General features: G+C 47.5%; 2 protein-coding genes across 6 annotated transcripts in view; one reads left to right on the forward strand and one right to left on the reverse strand.

Moving 5' to 3' along the window:
* Map3k21 (mitogen-activated protein kinase kinase kinase 21) overlaps nucleotides 1-9,271 on the reverse strand; it is a 36,423-nt gene extending 27,152 nt beyond the window's left edge. For both annotated transcript variants that reach the window (XM_005064692.4, XM_021230646.2), the window contains exon 1: nucleotides 6,883-9,271. In XM_005064692.4, the coding sequence (XP_005064749.1) occupies nucleotides 6,883-7,615 (733 nt within the window). In that variant the 5' untranslated portion in view covers nucleotides 7,616-9,271. The remainder of the gene's footprint in view (nucleotides 1-6,882) is intronic.
* A 9,578-nt stretch (nucleotides 9,272-18,849) lies between these two features.
* Nucleotides 18,850-22,448, forward strand: part of Pcnx2 (pecanex 2) — a 173,913-nt gene continuing 170,314 nt past the window's right edge. For all 4 annotated transcript variants that reach the window (XM_005064691.4, XM_013122036.3, XM_040755299.1 and 1 more), the window contains exon 1: nucleotides 18,850-19,192. In XM_005064691.4, coding sequence (XP_005064748.1) covers nucleotides 19,040-19,192 — 153 coding nt within the window. In that variant the 5' untranslated portion in view covers nucleotides 18,850-19,039. The remainder of the gene's footprint in view (nucleotides 19,193-22,448) is intronic.

The following is a 22,448-nucleotide window of genomic DNA, read 5'->3' on the forward strand; positions in this document are numbered from 1 at the left end:
CTTCCTCCACTTTCCACAAGACCGTGATTCTTTCCAGACACTTCCTCAAGACTCAGGACTTTTCTAAAAGCCGGCTCTTTTGGAAGGACAATCTGGAACATTACTGCTCACCATAACAAATGTGCATTCTCCTTGCTTTCCTTGAAACAGGGTCTCGTTTTGTAGCCCGGGCTGGCTAACCTGCCTGTGCTAGCATGCCCAGCTTTCTTGCTGTTGTTTTGTTTAGAAACAGACTCTTACACTGTATATAGCTCAGGCTGACATGAAATTCACCATGTAGCTCAGGGTGGTTTCAAACTCCCAGCAATCCTCCTGCCTCATTCTCCCAAATCCTAATATTCTAAGCATGAACTCACCATACCTGACCATCATCTCCCTCCCAGCCTAAGCACTCAGGCTAAACATCATTTACCAGCCAATCTATTTAATGTCTGTCTCGTGCACTAGGAGGAGGAACTTACAGAGAACAAAGAGCCTGGACACCTAACATACAGCCAATAAATAGCCCTGTATATGAATGAATGAAGAATGAGTGAATGAGTAAATGAATGAATGAATGTGTTTACTAGGTACAAGAAGACAGACTTCTGTAAAGAAAACCCAGATACAGCTAACTAAAATAGACTCCCCCCGCACACTCGCATATATCGCTCAAAAAACAAATGCATGAGATAAGCCTTTGCAACAGTATTCCACTATCATGGAAAACCGTTCACATTTCTATCAGCTCAGTAAGTTAACAGTGGAAGCACCTATTATAGAAAGCAAGCTAGGGGCTGGGGAAGACAGCTCCGTTGGTAAAGTGTATGTAGATGAGAGATCCTCAAAAATTAAAACCAAACAGGGTGGTGGTGGCACACACCTTTAATCCCAGTGCTGGGGAGGCAGAAGCAGATGGATCTCTGTGAGTTTGAGGCCAGTGCGGTCTACAAAGCAAGTTACAGGACAGACTCCAAAGCAACATAGCAAAACCCTGTCCCGAGAAACAAACAAACAAACAAACAAACAAGCACAAAATAGCTAAAACCAAGGTGGACAGATGCTCAGACCACAAACACACAACACACACACACACACACACACACACACACACACACACACACACACACACAGTGAGAACTGGAGAGATGGCTCAGGGGTTAGGAGCACTGGCTACTCTTCCAGAGGACTCAGATTTGATTCTAGCATCTAGGATGACTCAAGACCATCTGTATCTCCTGTTTCATGGATCTGACAACCCCTTTGCTTTTAGTGGTACCAGGTATGCACCTGGTGAACAGATATACACACAATCAAAATACCCGTACATACCAAATCCCATACGAATATGTTCCAAGTCTCCAGGGAATCAAAAAATCAAAACAGACAGTGGTTTATTCGTACATTATACACAATGTGTGTGAAGCTGATGTCTGCGGGTCACTTTCTTTTTACTGCTGCTATCCCAGCAATCTCTGACAGACAATGGCATCTTGGTCCCTCAGCTCTATGCACACAACCCCTTGCGTGGCACCCAGGCTCAGTGCCTGGCCACACTGGAAGCATTTCCTCCCACCAACTCCATCCCGGTCTTTCCATCCAGCCACACCTGTAACTACTACTGTTCCTTATAGTGCTATTTGCCTCCACAGTAATGTTTACCCAACTGCCTTTGAAGTGTTAAGAACCAGGGAACAGATTTTTCCCCATAGGAGTTGAGTCAGTCTCCAAGAAAGGATTTCTGTACACAGCGTCCGAAAATCAGGTGCCCTGTAACTTGACCCTGGTCACTCAGCCACCAGGAGTTGATACTGATATATTCAAATCCAGGATTGGAGATGTGGCTCTGTTGGTGGAGGGCTTGGCTAGCATGCAGGAAGCCCTGGGATCCATCCCACCCATGCACTGCATAAAGGGGTGTGGTGGCACATGCTTATAATCCCAGCATTCAGGAAGTAGAGGCAGAAGGATCAGGAGTTCATGGTCATCCCTGTCTACCTACAGAGGTGAGGCCAGCATGTTATACATCAGACTCTGTCTCAGAAAACAAAATAAACGAATTCAGATCTGAGTGGCCTTAAGTAAATGGACTGATCCTTGATTCCAGTAATGTTAAACATTCATGTGTTCATGTGAGCAAGCAAGGACTCCTCTGTGTATCTCAGGTATCACCCCTAGACTCCTGGAAGGCATTTTCATGGGAGAGCAATGACAGCCTTCGCTCGCCTCATGCCTACCTTGGTCCCTTCTGCTCACGGGCTAGTCAATAAAAACGTGAGTCAGGGCTGGGGATACAGTCCAGCGGTAAAGCTCTTACACAGCACACTTGCTAGCCCTTGTTCCAGCCAGCAATGGCAATACATATATACAATAAGTAAACAAACACACAAGTCAGATCACACCAGTTCTGGGCACAGAATTCTCCTAGGCTCCCAGGCAGAGGCATCAGAGTTCCCTGAGTCCACAGGTCTAGGCATGTGCACCTGATCTCAAGCTCTCCATTCCAGGATGCTTCACCAGCTTCCTGTGGCCCTGCTCTGAGACGGTTCCATCTCCTCCATCACTGCCCTCTCTCTCTCTCTCACCAGCTTGATTACCTGGCAGGCATGCTAACACTAACTCATCGAACTCTGACAACAGAAACACTGCCGGTGTCCCTTGCCTTGCCACAGTGTTCCTGAGACCCAGAAAGGGCCAAGGAGATTTAGATGTGTCCTGGAGCACAAGGTGTTTTGTTTGGTCTTTTTCTCTTCTCTGAATGTATACATAAAACTTGCTGGGTCTCCTGGCTCAGATCTATGATTCCAGTTGCTCAGGATGCTGGGATTTGAAAGTTCAAGGTTTGCCTGAGATACAGAATTCTTTCAAGGCCAGTCAGCACTAAATGGCCAGACCTTGTCTCAGAATAAAAAACGAAGGAGGTATGAGGATACAGCTCAGGGAGTGACTAAGAAATTTCTGGGGAGACCCTGGGCTCCATCCCTATGGAGCAGGGGGCAGTTTCCATGGTTCCTCAAAACTGTTTTGTTTCATACTCCAGCAACGCACAAGGACTGACAGACAGCTCAGCCAGCAATGCTGTGCTCCGTAGGAGTCTCAGGGCCCTGCATTTCTTTACCACCATGAAACTCAAAACCTGCAACTTTGGGTTTGCATGGGGCATGGCTTGTTGGGGGGGGGGGTGAGAAGTACTTGCTGTGCAAATGTAAGGACCAGAGTTTGAAGAAGTGGAGACAGCCAGACCTCTAGGGCTAGATGGTCAGGTCAGCAAGCCTAGCCAAACAGGCAAGACCTTGTCTCAAAAAACAAGGCAATAGCATCCTGAGGAATGACACCTAAAGCTGAGCTCTGGCCTATACACACACACACACACACACACACACACACACACACACGCACGCACGCACGCACGCACACACACACACACACACCTGCAGCTTTTCACTTTGTAGCTATCAGTCAGAGAGGGCCAAAGTTGCCATTGGCACCTCATCACAGACAAGTCCCCAAGAAGCAATAAGACTTTAAACACACTAGAAAAGAACATCTGTCAAAAGGTATATAATCACCTGGCATAGTGGCCCATGCCTTTAATCCCAGCACTTGGAAGGCAGAGGCAGGCAGATCTCTATGAGTTCGAGGCCAGCCTGGTCTACAGAGTGAGTTCCAAGACTTCCAATTCTGCAGAGAAACCTTGTCAGAGGAAGATGAAGATGAAGAAGAGAAAGAGGAAGAGGAAGAAGAAGAAGAAGAGGAGGAGGAGGAGGAGGAGGAAGAAGAAGAGGAAGAGGAAGAAAAAGGTGTAGACTCTTCAATAAATTCAAGCATTTGTTTAAGCAGCAATCCCTGCCCCCAGACTGGGTATAAGTCCTCCCCTACCATTCAGTCAGTCATGTTGGTTGACTGCAGAGTGAAATAATAGCCTAATATTGACTCAAAGCCCTGTTGAAGTCAATAACTCACTACCACCATCAGCAAATAATGCAGTCAAACAAAACCTGCTGAAGCCATTTGTTCACTAAACAGATAAAGCAGACATCAAGGATGGAACTCTGTGGGCTTCATTGTGATTTGAACATTGTAAGCCACATCCAAATATCTCTTTTCATTTTAATTAAGTAATTAATAATTATGGTAACGTCACAACAAATCTTTGACCAATCTAGTGTCTAGCTAACTAATTCATTTAGAGTGTTTTTTAAAAAAAAGGTTTTTAGTGTTTTGAGACAAGGTATCATATAGCCCAAACTGGTTTCAAACTCAGTATGTATCTTAGGACAGCCTTGGACTTCTGAGCCTCCAGTCTCTACCTTCAGAGTGCAGGAATTACAAGGATTTGCCACCATGACCAGTTTCTGGGGTGCCAGAGATGGAGCCCCATGTTAAGAAAGCACCCTAGGAACTGAGAGAAACCTGCTGCTTACAATTGTGACATTTTAAAATGAAGGAAGACTTTTCCGTCTTTAAAGAAAATAAAAATACCCTAAGATGCTTCGCTATTTGTTCTGAAGGCAAGCAATTTTCCAAAGCTAAGTTGGGAGGAACATCCCCCCAAGAACAAAGTGTCTCCCAGACGTGCAGCAGTCTAAGGCTGACTGGTGCGAACAGAAAGCATGTAACTTCCTACCTTAAAAACGATTTCCAAGTATTAGGACTTCTTTACAAGTTCACTTTTATGTGAAAGTGTGTAAGCAAGGATTCCCATGCCCTCCAGTGCTTTGCACACACCTAACAGATGTGCACTGCTTGTGAACATGTGGTGTGACCCTCGGGATGCACTGAGCCAGTACTAGTGAGACAGATCAGACAGTAAAGCACTTGCTTGCAATCATCTGTGCCTGGGAGTCCTAGAACCCATATGTGAAAAGCTGGGAATGCTGGTGCCTGCTTGTAATCCCGGTACAGGGAAAGAAACAGGTAGAATCTCGAGGTTCGTTAGTCAGTCAGCCTAGCCTAATATAAGCAAGTTTCTAGATCAGAGATCCTGTCTCAGTCCAAAGGTAAAAGGTACCGAAAGAATGAAAAAGTTCTGAGGTTGTTCTCTGGTCTCCACATGTGTGTGTTTGCAACTGCACCCACAAACGAAGTGAGGAGTGGATCTGCCAAACCAGACTGGGTTCAATGCAAAAAGCAGTATCCACAGCCTCAGACCTTGGGTGTAAGGGCTTGTGCATCTTGAGCATTAACTTGGGCAGAATTAACTTACAGAATGTCATGTTCTGCGTTATCATGAAGCCCCTGCAGAGGAGGGGGTGGTATGATGTACTGTCATTGTTCTGCAGGGGCCCTCCAGGGGCAGACTTTCAGGGCAGGTGGAGTCTTACCTCGTTCTGTGGCAGCAGGCTACATATATTCAGTTCTCAATGACAACACACTTTACGAACTGAGAACGGATTGATAGTAGACACTACCAAGCATGAAGTACATAAATAAGCTCCTACAGATGATGCTCTGGTGCAGGGGAAGGGCTTAGTCAATGAAGCACTTGCTGTGCAAGTGCAAGGACAGGACCTGAGTTCCATCTTCAGAACACACAGAAAAGGCCCAGTCTGGCAGCACACTCTTATGATCTCAGCAGTGGGGAGGCCCAGGCGGGAGAACCCATGGGGCTCAATGGGCCAGTCAACCTAGCCAAATCTGGTGAATTCCAGGGATGTGAGGGACTCTGTCTCAATAAAATCGTGTAAGGTACCTAAGGATGACACTCGAGGTTTACTTCAGGCCTTCTCATGCAGGAGCACACGCATGCACTCCCTCACACATGCACACCTGGACATACGTAAATATATCACACAAAAGAAAAAATGTTGCATGTTAGTATGACACAGTTCTTAAAGCAAATCACTCCAGGGACTTTCACACGGTCAGCTGAGACACGCAGTGACACCATTACTTCTTCATGACCTGCTTCCTTAGACTTTGCCACTCATCACTGGGGCAGCTGAGACCTAAATTAGATAGGCTGGGGGAAGGGACTGAGGGCCATCCAATGCTCACACATAGCTACAACGTTCAGTTTATTCATAATTTACATAATGGAGAGAATATGTTTGAACTTTCAAGTACGCTTCTGTACTGAAGGATTTGCTAGCAAAAGGAAATCCATGCTAGCATATAAGAAAAGTGCCATTCATTCCCCTGGCCACCGTCTCTCTGCAGAAGACACTGGCGTCCTTCCAGCCAGATCCTGTCCTAGCAGGGTTCATGATGGGCATGCAACACTGGCTGGTCAGCACCAGCTCTGACTGAATCCTTTAGTCTTGCAAGGGATTCCGTTTCACTGGGGGGTTAGGGAGGGATCTTCCTTAGGGAAAAAGCAACCCTCTCTAGTTTGCTTACACAGCAGATCTTAATAGGATTTGTGTTTAGATCACATGTCAGCTCTCTGCTAACACCTGGAAAATATAGATAAGGTAACTGACACCAACCAGGTATTTCAGATTTCCTGTACTGTACAAGATCCGTGCACTTGTTCTCGACTCAAATGAGCACTTCTGATTTGCAGAAAAGATTCCTCCAAAATGTTGCGTATTCAGAGACATCTGAATGGTAAGGTTAGGGGAAAGACCAAGACCAAGAAGCCATGCTCACAGTGAGAGGAAGGAAATGGGGAGACGGGGTGATGATGGCCAGCAGGCTTAAGGTTAGTACTGTACAAGCCAGTTGGGAGACCTACACAGACATACAAACGCTCCCTGCGGCTTCCTGAAGGTCCAGAGAGTAACAAGAATTTATCTGCAAGCCAGTCTGTCCCTGTCTTTTAAAAAGGTGCCCAAGTTAAGGAAATAACGCCAGGGTGAGCACGAACTTTAAATCAGTGCCTGTCTTCCCGCTCTCAGAGTCCTGGGCAGACACTCCTCTTTGCTCTTGGCACCCCCTTCCCTTGGGGCTAGCCTCACTTACTGTTGCTGGACTTGAGGTCTCGGTGCAGAATAGGTACCACAGCCTCTTCGTGCAGGTAGAGCATACCGCGGGCTATCTGCACTGCCCAATTGACCAGCACGTGCGGGGGAATGCGGCGTGCGCGGCGCGGGCCTGGTACTCGGGGATCCGGAGCGGCAGCTGCGAGAGCGCGGTTGAGTGACCCGCCGCGCGCGAACTCCAGCACCAGGCAGAGGTGCGGCTGCTGTAGGCACACACCCCGTAACTGAATGATGTTGGGGTGCCGCAGCATAGCGAAGAGTCGCGCCTCGCGCCGTACGCTCTCGGCCGCCGCCGCCGCGTCCTGCTCAGGGTCCCGGCGTGCCTCCTTCACCGCCACCTCCTGACCCTGCCAAGTGGCGCGGTACACCTGGCCGAAGCCGCCGGCACCGATCAGCTCCTTGAGCTCCAGGCGCTCGAAGTCCACGTGCAACGGTGAGCAGGGACGCGGTGGGGGCGACGCAGGCGACGGCACCGGGCCACACGGCGCCACGTAGCTGGCGGGAAAGATGCCCAGGCGCCTCTGCACTTGGCCGGCCCACCAGCCCTCGTCGCCTGACACTGCGGCGTCCTGGGACAGCACCTCCACCAGCTGACCGCGCCTCAGGCTCAGTTCGTCCTCGCCGCGCGCATCGTAGTCGTAAAGTGCGGCCCACATCCCGGATGAAGAGCACCCCGAGTCTCCACGGACCGGGGACAGTGGCGTCTCTGCCATGCTCTCGGCTCCAGGCAGCGCCACAGGGGCGATTGAAAGGGTCTCTAGTGGACGAACTGCCGTAGTCACCACCTCAGTTTCCCTGCTCTCCAACGATGAGCTTCATCGGTCCAAGCCACCAGGGAATGGGTGCAGGGATTGAACGGGACAACAGAGGTCACGCCTACTGCCCAAGGGCTGTGGCCTCGGCTCGGGCTCTTGTTTGGCTAGCTCTTTCCTTCTGAGGCTGGCTCAGACGCCAGTACTGAGCCTGCCGTGGACTCCCATGCACTCCCTGAAGCACCCCCCCAAGTCCCGCCTCCTTGGTCACTCAGTCCTCCAGGTTCTCTCTGGTACCAGCTCTATCTCCGCCGAGGTTCTCTACCCCTGGTATCCACCCTCTAGGTCCATTAGTCCCTCCCTAGTGCCCGTCCCGCCCTCCGGGTTCTTTAGTCCCTGAAACTAGCCCAGGAGTCTGACCTGAACCCTCCTCCTGGACCTGATACGCCCCCTGTATTTCCATTCCGCCAAGTGGTTACTTCTGTCCCTGCAACTCTGCTCTCCCGGATAGGGCTGGATCCTCCCTCCAAGCCTACCTGGTTCCACCCCTGGTGCCCGCCCTTCCTTTCTAATTTCATTCTCCAAGTTCATTGGCGCCCCTGGATCCACCCGCTCACCCTTCCCAAGTTCATTGGTGCTCCTGGAGCCACACCTCAAGGTTCATTTACTTCGCCCTGGTGCCAGCCTTCTTGGCCCTTCCCTCCACTCTGAGTTCATTAGCAACCCTGAATCTTCACGCGGGGGTCACCGTCAACAGGTCCTTTAGGAATGTGAACACGGCCCGTGAGCGCCTGACTCCAGGATCTGCCCAACCCGCACAATTACATTACTTAAAGTGGTCCCACCGGTCTTCTAGGTCTCTCGGTCCCCTCAACCGCCCTAAAGGTCCCGCACCTGCTTTCTAGGTCCATTCTGGCCCCGCCCCCAAACTGTCATTCTTTTCCGGTCCATTTGTGTCCTATTCTGAGCCCGCCCTCCAGCGTCCGGCCAGCCCTCCGGGGTTTAGGAATGCCGCGTTCACGTGGCCCGGAGGGCGGAGCAAGCTTAGGACCTCTTAGACTTCCGGAAAGTTAGATATGTTAGTGCAGGAGGATGGTTGGACTCCACTGTGAAAAGAGGAAGATGAAGAGAATTGCATCCTTGCGCTCCTGATAGAAAGTGGCAGGTCATCCCAGCAACAGACGCTCATCTCTGGACCAGGAGTACTTGGTCTCACCAGGCTGCAGATATGGAAAGTCTCCAGATGCCCGAGTGAGGCGAGCCACAGTCTCATAATCCAGAAAGCTGATAGTTCCTGTGCCTGCAGCTCTGCGATGCCAGGGATCCACGGGTCACGAGTAGTCCGGTGCACCTACCAGCTCTGATGTAGGCTATAGTTACATTTCAAAACCTCGACTCATGGCGGCTGAGGTGCCTTTCACAAGTCAAGGGGGACACTGGCTGCCAAGTTGTCCCGTTGTTCTCACTGCTTACCTGTTACAGGGTCCTCCTCGCTTGCCTACCCCCACCTCCTACCCTGAACTCTCCAGCCCTGGGTACCTGAGCTACTCTTCCCTATATAATCCAGACATTTTGGTTACCCACACTTTGCCCGTTGGCTGCACCTGGTTCCCTGTGTCTCCATTTCCTTCCCTTCTCCCACGTGGCCCAGCTCAGCTGGTCATGTGCACCTGGCCCCTCCCACACGTCTCTCTCTGCCTCTGCCCTCCCACATATCTGTAACAAGCTTTCTCCTCCACCATACCTAATCATGCCTTTTCCTTTCCATCTCCTTTTTCATTCAGCTCCCTTGCTGGCCCCTGTGAGCTTCAGGTTGCCAGGGTGCTGCATGCAACTGAGGAAGCTTAAACCAAATGGAGAATACAGTCACAAAATCATCCCAGGAAATGGGCAGAATGTGCTAAGCCTGGGTGTTTTGACCAGTGACGGGGAAGGATGGCCTTCATGCTAAAGCGTCTAAGGCCATTTGCTTTGTTTCTACTTCCTCTTCAGTGTCTGAATCTGCTCATCGGCAAAATGTTAACGGCAGTGGTTGGTGCTTTCCTCATAGGGTGACTGTGAAGAGCCTGGAGTGCTTATGGCATAGCACTTCTCAAGTAGTGTTTGGCACCAATATTAATATTTTCTTTTGGAGGCAGGGTTTTCTCATGTAGCCCCCGCTGGCCTTGAACACACTTTAGAACCCAGGTTGGCCTGGGACTCACAGCAATGCTCCAGCCTCAGCCTCCTGAACACTGCTGGGATTAGGAGTGTGTGTGCCAGCAGCCAAGCTCGGCATTTCTTAACAGAGCAAGGAGATGTCTGCCAGGACCCCCTTCACAAACATGCTTTCTATTATTTTTATGTATATTATTTTATGTAATAGTTTTTAGTGTGCTGTGTGTGGAGAATGGAAGAGGGCATCTGATATCACCTTTCTCTGTCCTATGCCTGTAAGATAAAATCTCTCCCTGAACCTGGAGCTAGGTCAGCAGTCAGCAAGCCCCAGGGATGCTCTCATCTCCCTATAATACACTCGTGTCACAGAGATGGCTACACCGGGCTTTTTATCTGTGTCCTGGGAATCCAAACTCAAGTCTTCATGCTTTTGCAACAGGTGCTCTTACCCACTGAGTCATCTCTTCAGCCCTAACTTCTCTGCGTTTCTAATATTTACACTGCAGTTGCCTTCTGCCTCCAACAAGGAGTGTGGATTTTCACCTACAAGCAACTAAGTCAAGACTCAGGTGATTAAGTTTAACGTGAAGCACCCTGAGAGAAAAGGTTGTGGAAACTGTATTGGCACAAGGATGAAACAAAATCACCAGGATAGGAGTCTGATGGCAAAGGCTTGCATGGAGACTTGTGAGAAGTGACTTTACCCCCCTCCACAGCTTACTTCCACTGCAGTCTCTTGTCTGGTAGGAACTCCATGAGTCACTACAGTGAAGAGCTTCTCTGTCATCGACTCTCACTCAGAGAAGAACCAGGGTCCTACAGAGGAAGAGGAGGGAGTGTTGCCAGTGAAGGGAGAGCTTAACCTCTAAAAAGGAAACTTCTGTGGGGTTGGAGGATGGTTCAGTGTTAAGATTGCTGGCTGCTCTTCCAGAGAATGTGAGTTGTTTCCAACACTCACTTGCAACTGCCTTGCAACTCCAGCTCTAAGGATCTGATGCCCTCTTATGTCCTCTGCAGGTACTGCATGCACATGGTGGCATATACTTAGGCACACAGGCATGAAATACTAAAAAAGAAAAAACTTAAATCTGTTCCTGTGGTGTGGAATGGGTGTATGGGGGAAAGAAACCAAACAAACAAGTGAAGACCTGGTCATGGAGGCACACCTACAATCCCAGCACTTGGGAGGTGGGGGCAAGAGAAACATGAGTTCCAGGATAGTAGAGGTGGCAATGAGACACCCTGTCTCAAAACCACACACCAAGAATGGAAGGGGTGAAGAAATGGAGACTGAAAATGAATTATCCTTGACTTTGAGATCTGAGAGGGTCAACATTTAAAGCCATGAGGAAATAACTCTAAAGATAAACACAGGTCTTGAGGGTCATAGGAGGTTGTAAAGCAGTAAAAGACCAGGTGTCAGTGACAAGCAGCGTCATATATATGTTGGCCTGACCTGGGTTCCTAGTCACAGGACAGTCAGCACTGAGATTCCAAGAGAGCTGACCACCCTCAAAACAAGAGTTTCTAATGGGACAGAGGGAATGTGAGTGAGCCCTTGTCGGTGATGGAAAGAGAATGCAAACAGGAGCAGCCTGGAAACCTGCTGTTGCCAGCTCTAATGCCACTCGGTGGCAGGGACAGATGCTTGCCTGGAAAGAGCTGAGGAAGGAAACCAGAGGGGAGGCAACTTTATGACTGAGTCTGTGTTTGAATTCCAGGAGAGACTAGAAGCCAGAGAGGGCCAAGGAATAAGAAAAGTATTTCATCAAAACCTAGGGGCAGGAGGGAGTGTTTTAAAATCTGGAAAAATGGGCCAGTAAGATGGCTCAGCATAATGGCTCATGTTTAATCCACGGGGTCTAAATGGTGGCAGAGAAAACTGACCCCTCATGTTGTCCTCAGACCTCCGCATGCGTACATGACGTATGGGCGCATGTTTGCATGTGTATACAAGCATACCCCAAATGTAATTTTACCCTGAAAAAATTGATATGGATAGCAAAATGTTTGCTTATGTACAACACTCATTTTTCCTTTTATTTTTCTATTCAGAAAACAGAGTTGCAGGAAGGTGACAGTTCAGTGGGATTGCCTTTGCTGGGTCCTGTGGCTAACTTCAGGAGGAAAGTAATGTTGACAGACAGCTTTAAAACTCAGAAACACCAGCTGGCATTGCCCACCTTGGAGCCCATCTGGGAGCTGTAGGGTGTATGTGTGTGTGTGTGTGTGTGTGTGTGTGTGTGTGTGTGTGTGTGTGTGTGATGTATGCCAGGGGGCTGTTGACATGGCCTCTACATTATTAGGAGGAAGTTGGTTTTGTGAACAAGAAATATCCAGAGGCATCTGGAAGAATCCAGAGCAGAGAAAAAATAAAGCAGACAGGACACAGGGAAGTGGAAAGAGAATGGTGAAGATATCAAGATAGCAAGAGACAGAGACTAGAACATAGTGTATGTGTGTGTGTGTGTGTGTGTGTGTGTGTGTGAGAGAGAGAGAGAGAGAGAGAGAGAGAGAGAGAGAGAGAGCCAGAGAGAAAGTATAGAAGGAAGTAGAGAGAGAGGAGGACATCAAGAGAGGGAGGGGCAGAAGGGAGAGAAAATTATACAGTGGACTAGTAGCTAGGAGAGGAGTGCGGACAAGGAGGTGAGGTCTAGGATGCAAGTATAGACTTTGCTGTGTATAACAGGTACTTGTGATACTGAGGGAGCCTGGAGAACAGCAAGGGTTTTGATACACTGATGGATGCCACAGGTATATGTCAGTTGGAGAGCCATATGTCCCTTCTGCCAGAGGTCAGGGACATGACTCCTTCTTGGGGACTGAAAACCTGTTTCACAGGTTCCTGAGGAATGCTAACTTCTATGTAACTGCCAGAAACAGTCCATCTTGAGCTTATTTCTGAATATGTGGACAGCCTGAGACCCAGTGCGCGCGTGTGTGAGTGTGTGTGTGTGTGTGTGTGTGTGTGTGAGTGTGTGTGTGAGTGTGTGTGTGAGTGTGTGTGTGTGTGTGTGGTGTTTCACCTCTATGCTATAATTTAGTATGACCCATCATGAGCAGGGACACAGTCCTGTGGTGAACAGTGGTCTGATAGCAGATCCAGTCCTGGCTTTGTCAGTAAGTGCTGTAGAAAACCCCATCTTTGCTCCTGGCTTTGTCAGTAAGTGCTGTAGAAAACCCCATCTTTGCTCCTGGCTTGGTCAGTAAGTGCTGTAGAAAACCCCATCTTTGCCCCTTGATTTCTTCCTCTGCAACACAGTGGAGCAGCAGTGTTTCCCATGCGGCTGTTTCAAACATTCACTGAGTTTTACAAGCCACAGCCTTGATCTGTGCTAAGAAATGGTGGCATTATTTTCCTGTTAGTTTTGGTTAGGGTAGACCCTATTATTTATTAGAACAGGAAATCCACAGCATATTTCTTTCTGTGTGTTTTCTTGCTTATACTTTGTACATGTTCCTGAATCAAAGATTATTTTTATTCTTCCAACTAAATTAAAACTATTCCCAAGATGGTTAAGATGAAAAGTTGGGAAGGGGACTTCCAAGGCCCTAGGGTACATTACATCTAAAACCATTTTGCTAAGAGCTGGAGATGTCCCTCGGTGATACAGTGCTTCTCTGATATGCACAAGGCCCTATATCCAATGCCTAGCATTGAACAAATAAGATAAGCCATGGTGCTTTAATTTTAATTTTATGAATATTGTATGTGTATAAATATGTTTTAATTTTATGTGTATGAATATGTTTTAATTTTATGTGAATGAATATTTTTTAATTTTATGTGAATATTTTTTGCCTGCATGTATCTGCTCACTACTTGTGTGCCTGCTGCCCTCAGAGGTGAAGAGTGTTAAATCCCCTGGCACTGGAGTTATAGATGATTGCCAGGGACCCGGTGGGTGCTAGGCATCTAACCCAGGTCCTCTACAAGAGCTGCCCTTAACCACTGATGCATCTCTCATGAGACTTTTGTTCAAAAAATAAATTGTGTATCTGGAGTCTAATTAGAACATGCATCCCTTTGTCATCAGCATTCTTATTTACTGTAGACAATGCTACACTTAAAACCAAGCAAATACACTAACATTGTTTGTAACAGAGAAGACCGGCAGATGGGAGGACATGGCTGACTACCACACAGGGCCACAGCACTCTCTAGGTGCTTCAGATGGGACAGGTGATGAGGCAAAGTGCCAGACATCGCAGAACTTGTATTTTACCAAGACTACATGAAAGACAAACAGGACAAATGAATATATCATGGATTAGAACTTATTTATGCACAAGAATGTAGTATTTAGTAATGTATTTGTGTGCTGGGAACTGAACATAGGGTCTTGTTCACTCTGGGCTGACTCTTCACTACTGAAATATATTCACAGCACCAAATTAAACCTATTCCCTTCCCCTCCCCTCCCCTCCCCTCCCCTCCCCTCCCCTCCCCTCCCCTCCGCTCCCCTCTGCTTTTCTCAATCATCTCAGGCTAGCCACAAACTCATCATGTAGTCACAACTGGCCTTGAACTCCTGATCTTTCTGCCTCCATTCTCCGGACATTTGCTACCATGCCTAGATTAAACATAGGAAAGGCATCAGGGAATGATGGCTCAACAATAATTAGAGGAGGTAAACAGGAGCCAGTGGCCTTCAAAAGTGCAGACAGAGGAGAGTGGCCTCATGCAGAAGGCAAGACTCGAGCACGTGCCCAGCGAAAGAAACAGCACCATAAGGTGGTGCTGATGCTGCTGTTTTCTGGAGGCCTCGGTTTCTCAGAAGCTAATTGTGAAGCAGCATGCCTCTTTTCTACTGCCTTGAGAGACTGTGATTTAGCTATGCTCTTGCCACCCCCCCCATTCTCACATGTTTAAAGATGTGGAGTTAAACGAATAAAAATAACAGTAACAGCAGCTAGTTACTGGCATCTATTGCTGAGTGCAGACTGTGGATCAGGTTACTGTTTATTCTCGGTTTCAGCTGGCGCTCTGCCTGAGACAGAATCATCGTGAATTGTAAGATTTCTGTTACTTTAATCCCTGGGGCCAAGTTGCAGCCCTGCAGATAGAGAGCCTTGTAGTTACAGATTACTACAAGGCTGGGGAAAGGAACAATGGACCACTTCATTAAACTGCTACAGTGTGAAAGGCTGAAGGCATCCAGAAAGCCAAGGCCATCCTTCCACCCTTGCTGATATCCCTTCAGGTGCAGAACCACAGTGCTCATAACCTTGGGCTCAACTCTGACACCAGTCTGCCCACCTGCCAGCTGCTCCTTTAATTTTTATTGAATTTTATTTATAATGTCCTTGACTGTTTTCAAGCATAATGACTGATTCTTTACAAGGTCCTAAAACTGGACTATTTCCCTGTTTTGCTTGCTCATACTTATTGTCTGGCCTGTTTCTATCACTCACTTGGTAAAATTGAGGGTTTCCCCAAATATAAGATCTTTGAGGTGAGAGTGGATTCCTTCAACTAGACTAGATGCAACAAGAGTCAGACTATACCACAGATCTTTTTAGAGAACTTTGACTTGTGTTCTAAATCTATCTGTAGACACAGGAGGAAGAGCCGGGCACGTGACTCAGTTGGTGGAATACGTACTCTGCTAACTTTGGGAAGCCATGGTTTGATCCCCAGCACTGCAAAGGCCAGGCATGGCAGCTCACGTCTGTAATCCTAGCACTCAACAGGCAGAAGAAGGGAGATCAGCAGTTCAGGGCCATCCTTGGCTAATAGATAGTTTGAGGCCAGCCGGGGCTACACAAAAACATGTCTCAACAAACAAGAGGAGGCTATCAACATGCCCTCCCTCAAGCACATGTTGACCATAGGGATTAATGAGAACAAATGAAAAACCCTTTGAGGCTCTGAGAGAAATACTCAAAATCCAAGCACTGTTTTCTACATGCAGCACTTGCCAATGATGCAAAGCTTATCCATGAAGCCATCTTTTTCTCCATCTTCAAACTAATACCTAGCATTTCTTCAGAACACTCCAGTAAGCCTAGTTAACCTTGCCAGCCCTTGTAATACACAGGAGCACACCTGGTGTAACCCAGTGTGAATCTATACCAGTAGCTGTTTGCCTCTGGCCTCAATATTCACTGCTTTTCCTATAAGAACATTATAGGCCCAAAGCCAAGGTGGGTCAACGCTATGCCAATCAATTTCGTGGTGGTCAGTTTGGTGGTGGCCATATTTGTGGCGGTCAGCTTTATGATATAGCCTTCTTGATTTTTTTTCTGGATGCTATTGCTACTTTTATTATTCTGAAAGCATCAGGGGTGTGGGATACTGGGAAAATAGTGACATAGGCTAGACGTGTAACCACTGCTTACACTTGTTTGCTGCATTTTCCTTCTAAAATATTTATTTTTCTGTATTCGTGTGTGTGCATGTGTGTACAGTGCTCTCAGAGGCCAAACCCCCTGGAGTTGGAGTTGGAGACTGTTGAGTCAGCATGTGGGTACTGGAAACTGAACTCAGATCCTCTGAAAGAACAGGAAGTGTTCTCAGCTGCTGGGCCGTCTCTCCAATCCCACACTTCCACTTTAGGGATTCCAGCTAACATGTCTTCAAGATACTTCCGAAGAATAGCGTTGTCCTTGCATTTAATTACATATCTCTAATCTTTTTCTATCTTTCTTGTGTCTTCTTTCTGTGTCTTTTTCCCGTTTGTGTTACCCCACCCCCATCCCAGTGCATTCAAGGCTTATCCTATCTCTGCTGAGGTTAGGTATTGATTCACTTATTTTACAGCCCCAGCACCTCGTAGAGCACACTTGACCTGTGTGTTTACTTTCTATTTCTGAGGGGGTCTCCTCTGGTGTGTCAATCCACACTCCTTAAAACCTCCCAACTGCTTTCCTTAGGCTTGTTGTCTTTTCTTACTTCTTGATTTCAAAGTCTGCTTTATTCTCACTGCTTCATGTAATCACTGAACAGGGCTTAGTTGTCATTACAAAGGGATCCCACACACTCTGGTAACCCAACACAATAGACATGAGAGCATTTGCATTGTAGTCACTTTCCGTGTGAGAGGGGTACTCACACTATGGAATCAGCTTATGCACTCTGAGGTCATTCAAGGGTCTGGTATTTTGCTTTGAAACTAATTATTTCTTCTCTGTATAATTTGCCAAACAGGAGCAACTAACAGACACAGATATTCATACACACACACACACACACACACACACACACACACACACACTTCCTCAGAGTACAGATTCAGTGGCTGTGGATAAGTACCTAGTAACTGAAGACTTAAAAACTTCAGAAGTAACTTAAAAAAAAAAGACTTATTTACTCTTACCTTATGTGTATGGGTGTCCTGACTGTAATTATGAGTCCATGCCCAGTGCTCTTGCGGGTCAGAAGAGGGTGTCAGATCCCCTGGAGTAGAACCTACAGAGCCCAAACTCTGGCACTCTGCAGAAGCTGAAAGTGCTTTAAGCCACTGAGACATTTCACTGATCACAGATTTAGGATTTTACATTATGCAGTTGTCCTTTTAGACAGCTGTCAGGACAAAGGGAGCAACATACACACTGTGTTCATGCTTGTCTTGCATCCTCCTATTTAGCAGCTTCCCTAACAGAGCCATGTGCACCTCTGTGTGGTTCACGGTGTTGATGATGGTCCTCTGCATCCTTTCATACGACACTGGCCCTGGGATGGGGAAGACAGCCATTGTGCTGCTTTGATTAATTATTTTGTAATAGATGATTTTCCATTTGGTCTGTGGCTTCATTACATTTCAGGAGTCTGGGACAGCTGGTTTTACTTGCTTTATTTGTATTTTCTTTGTCTTTGGGGACAATGAGTCCATCAACTATTTTCTCTATAACTGCAGACGCCAGTTTCCTAAGATTTAATTTGAAAGCTAGTTTTTGTTTGGTTTTTAATTTCATTTGGAGTTGAGGGTCACTGCATATTATTTACTATTTAAAGTCTTTTTCCTACTTCTTTATAACGTATTCAATTGAAACTCAGGACTTCCTTTGTTTCTCTCTTGAGTTTCAGGGGCCCTCATTGTATAGAAAATTAAGAAAGAAAATACAAGACCTAAAATAAACAATAATATCCCCCACATGACACACAGAATACACGCTGACCTATGTGAGACGTGAACAAACTTAAGTGAAAATTAGAGCCGTCATTTAGCGGACAAGTTGTCTGCTATATCAAATTTGCCGTTTATTAATCCTTGCCTGTTTAGCAATACCTCAAGAATGGGCTTTCCTGTATTATAGCAGCGATCTAGCGCCACCTAGCGCCACACATAAAAATCTGCTTTTCTCCTTTTCTTCTCCTAGTTGAACTAGTAGGTTGCCATCCCGTATTATGCTCAGGGAATATATAAAAAGATGGAGATCTAGATGCAGTTGCTCGCGCCTGCAGTCTCAGTACTCTGGAGGATTGCCATGAATTTTCAAGTCAGTCCGAGCCACACAATTCATTCCAAGCCAATTCAGTCTACAGAGTGAGGAGACCCTGCCTCACGAATAAAATGAAGCGATGTAAAATAAAAACACCAGTGACTAATTGAAGCATCAAAGATTATTTCACAACGACAGTTGTCGTCTCTGTGTGCCGGTTGGGTAACTGGAGATGGAAGAGAAAAAGTCAGAGTGGAAATGCAGTCAGCGGAAGGAAGCAAGCAGATCAGGTCGAGTGTAAAACTTGTCTGTAGTCAGCCAAGGTCACAGGGACCAAAACCCCGCAGGTGGGGCTCAGAGGAAATTGCTTTGAGTGCTGCAAGCCTGGGCCTTGAGATTAGACAAACCTTTTGGTTCAAGTGACAAAACAAAAACAAAAGTCAAAGAGTTTCCCATCTGTGGCTCTCACACGGGAACATTCCTGGTTCTCACACCTTGCAAACTCACTCCTGGGAGACTCAGCGAGAAAGGCGGCCACCAAGAAAGGAGAGGGAGGGATCGAGCTCCTTCTGGGGTGGGCACAGGGCGGAGCCGAGGGAGCATCCTTGAGCAGCCGTCGCGGAGCATGATGGGAAAATCCTCCTTCCCTCGGACATGGCGCGCACCTGCCCGGCAACACCGGCCGGCTCTAGCACCGCGCTGTACCGGTCTGCGCTGTCCAGCTTCTGTCGCGGGTTGGGCGGGGGCGGGGGCAGGACTGGAGCACACCTGTGCACATCATTGTACTGAGCCCCAGGGTGCTGAGCCCCAGGGCACACACGGTCCCTGACCGACTCTGCGGGCATGGCGTCCCAGGTGTTACAGCTGCTCCGGCAGGGCGTGTGGGCCGCGCTCACAGGGGGCTGGTACCACGACCCCGAGCATAGCAAATTCACCAACAGCTGCCACCTCTACCTGTGGCTGTTCCTGCTGCTGCTGCCACTGGCCCTGCACCTGGTGAGTCCCCAGCTTAGGGCGGATGGGGGCAGGAGGAGGGGAGGAGAAAAAACAGGAAGGGAATAGGGAGGAGGAAGAAAAGGAGGGAAGGAAAATTAACAAGAGGAAAAGAGGAGGAAGGGAGAGAGAAGGAAGGAAGGAAGGAAGGAAGGAAGGAAGGAAGGAAGGAAGGAAGGAAGGAAGGAAGGAAGGAAGGAAGGAAGGAAGGAAGGGGATGAGGCAGAAAGAACAAAAAGAGGTTACGGGGGAAAGAAAAGGAAAGGATGGGGAGCCACAGACTAGACCTGGGACTGGAAAGGGGTCAGTGACTTTTGAGAAGTAGGGACCGAAGGATGTGAGGGATTTGGAACAACAATCCTGCAGGAAACCAGGGAGTCACGGGAAAGAAGTACTTGGGACTTCAGGGACTGTGTGCTCATTAAGAATTGATGCGGTCTGCCTGGATGAGTCAGACACTGCTGGTGGGAACTGTTGAGACTGGCTTGTGGGTACCCAACCCTAGGCCTCCTGGCTCAGGATGGTATCTGCTATAACACGATGTGCACAGTCACAATGAAAAGGCAATGTGAGTTTTCCCAGGTGACCTGATTTCAGTTGTTTGTCATTTTTTTCTCCTCTATCCTCTTCCTGTTTTGCTTTAGGAAGGCAGAGTCTACCATCAATTACTTTGCAATTTCTGCCCCTTGGTGTAATATAGAAGTCTGGGGAGGGAGTGGGGGAACATGAGTGGGAAAATATCATATACTATATGTCACAGCAGTGTGGCATCTCCTCCTCTGGAATGAACACCAACAGGGTGCTAGCGAATGCTTGTCGACAGATTACATAGGTGACCTTCGTAGGTCAACTAAACACATAGGTGGTGGTTGAGGCCATGATGAACCCTCCTTTAAAAGCTGCCCACCATTAACTTCAACTAGGAATCAGTTCTGGTGTGTCTGTGAAGGGCTTCATCCCTAAAACAGCACGTGATCACGTTCTCCTCCACATATCTTCAATGAGTTGGCATGGCTGACAGGTTCAGAGTCTGACATTTGAGATGCCTGGTGGTTTGGCATCCCTAAACTCTGGCTCTTTTCTGGCAGTTTCTCCAGAGCTGTGATTCTGAAAGCAGACTGCCTCGGTTGAATTCTGGTTCCAGCTTCTCCCAGTTCTGGGACCTTGAGAGAAGTCAACTTACTCTGATTTCTCATTTTCACAAACAAGAGGAAGAATGCAACCAGGGTTTTATCTTTGCATTTTATTTATTTGTGTATGTGTCATCTGTGTGTATGATGTATGTGTGTGGTGTGTGTATATATATCTCTGTGTGTGTGATGTATGTGGTGTGTGTGTGTGAGGTGGGTATGTGGTATCTATGTGTATGATGTGTGTGTGGTATGTGTATATGTGGTCTGGTGTGGTATGTGTGTGATGTGTGTGGTGTGTGTGGTATCTGTAATGTATGTGTGGTGGTGGTGTGTGTGTGGTATGCTGTATGTCTGATGTGTGGGGGTGATATATGTGTGGTAGTGAGTATGTGGTGTGTATGTGTGTGGAGAGGTTGAGGTGCATGTGGTGTGTGTGCGTGTGTATGTGTGTGGTATGTGTGTGTGTATATGTGGGGGGTTTGTTGTGTGTGAGTGGTGTGTGTATATATGTGGCAGATGTGGTGTGTGTGTGTGTGGTGTGGTGTGTATGCTTGCAAGCATGCAGAGAGGTCAGAGGACAATTTGCAGGGATACCACAATACGGCTCAGTGGATCAAAATGAGGTCATCAGCAGGTGCCTTTACTCACTGAGCTATCTTACAGGCCACTAGAACCAGTCTGTGGATGTAGTAGAATTCAATGAGACAGTACATGTGAAATCTTGTCTTATCAGTCTGGCTTGGACCTGGGCTTACCAGCTTATCATTGATGTTGGACCTACCTAGACCTTAGGTTTTTTTGTTTTTGTTTTGTTTGTTTGTTTCGGTTTTCAAGACAGGGTTTCTCTGTAGCTTTGGAGAACCTGTCCTAGAACTCACTCTGTAGTCCAGGCTGGCCTCAAACTCACAGAGATCCCCCTGCTTATGCCTCCTGAGCACTGGGATTAGATAGACTTTAGTTTTTTTTAATGTGGAGGCCCTTGCAGAGAGTGGTGGTGGTAAGATGTGTCTGGAAAGCTGGTCTTTTGGATATAATCTGAAAGCAGAGGAAGGGACAGATGAGCTATGAGGTCAGGGGCCCTCCCAGCCCAGGGAAGGACTCCATGGTGAGTAGGTCAGGTGCTTGCCTACTGCTGGAAGTAAAGAGGTAGAATAGTATGTCACAGGGAAGGTGATGGGACATGTTGGGAGACCCTGGCTGGGCTAGATTTTATAAAACTTTTTAGCCACCAGGAGCTTGAATTCAACTCTCAGTGCAAAAAAAAAAAATGCACTTAAAAAATATAAGCTTGAGGTAGGACATGAATTAGTTTCTAACCCCAAGGGTTTTTGTTGTTATTGCTACTGTTTTTTTGTTTTTGTGTTTTGAGACAGAGTCTCATGTAGCCCAGGCTGGCCTTGAGCTTCTGAACCTCCTGTCTCCACCTCCTGAGTGCTGTGATGGCAGGTGTGTACCAACACCCCTGGCTTCTGGCTGCTAGTTTGAAAAAAAAACCAACTTCAGAAATGTTTTAAGACCTGTACAAAGGGTATTATGCCATCTTTACTGGATAACCAAGCCCTTACATTTTACCATATGTAGTGATCCCCATCCTTGTTGCTGTGGCAACGTGCCTGAGAAAAGCCGCTTAAAGAAGGGTTGGTCACTCAGGCTCACAGTTCAAGGGTGCATTCCACCATGGCAGGAAGGGCTTGGTGGCAGGAGGGTGAGGCGGCTGGTCACATTATGTCCTCAGTTTGGAAGCAGAGAGAGATGAACGCTGGAGCTCACTTTTTATTCAGTTTGGGACCCTGACCCATGGGTGGTGCCGTCCACATTCAGTGAGTTCTCCGCCCCAGTTAGCCCAGGCTAGAAAGCCCCTTACAGACACGCCCAGAGGCTTGCCTTCCCAACGATTCTAGATCCCGTGATGTTGACAGTCAAGATCTACCATCACAAGTTTCACATACCCACTTCACTGCTTACTTAATGTGTTTACACATCTTAAAAATATGTTATACTGCTTCACAATAAGAGATGGACCACAAGATGCTGCCTGCACAGCAACAGCACTATGTATCCTAAGATCAGTGACAGTCACCCACAGCATCCTCACATATGAAGAGCGTGGCTGAAACAATGCTGTG

The sequence above is a fragment of the Mesocricetus auratus genome, unplaced genomic scaffold, assembly GCF_017639785.1.
Source record: "Mesocricetus auratus isolate SY011 unplaced genomic scaffold, BCM_Maur_2.0 Super-Scaffold_100013, whole genome shotgun sequence".
NCBI classification, from domain to species: Eukaryota; Metazoa; Chordata; class Mammalia; order Rodentia; family Cricetidae; genus Mesocricetus; species Mesocricetus auratus.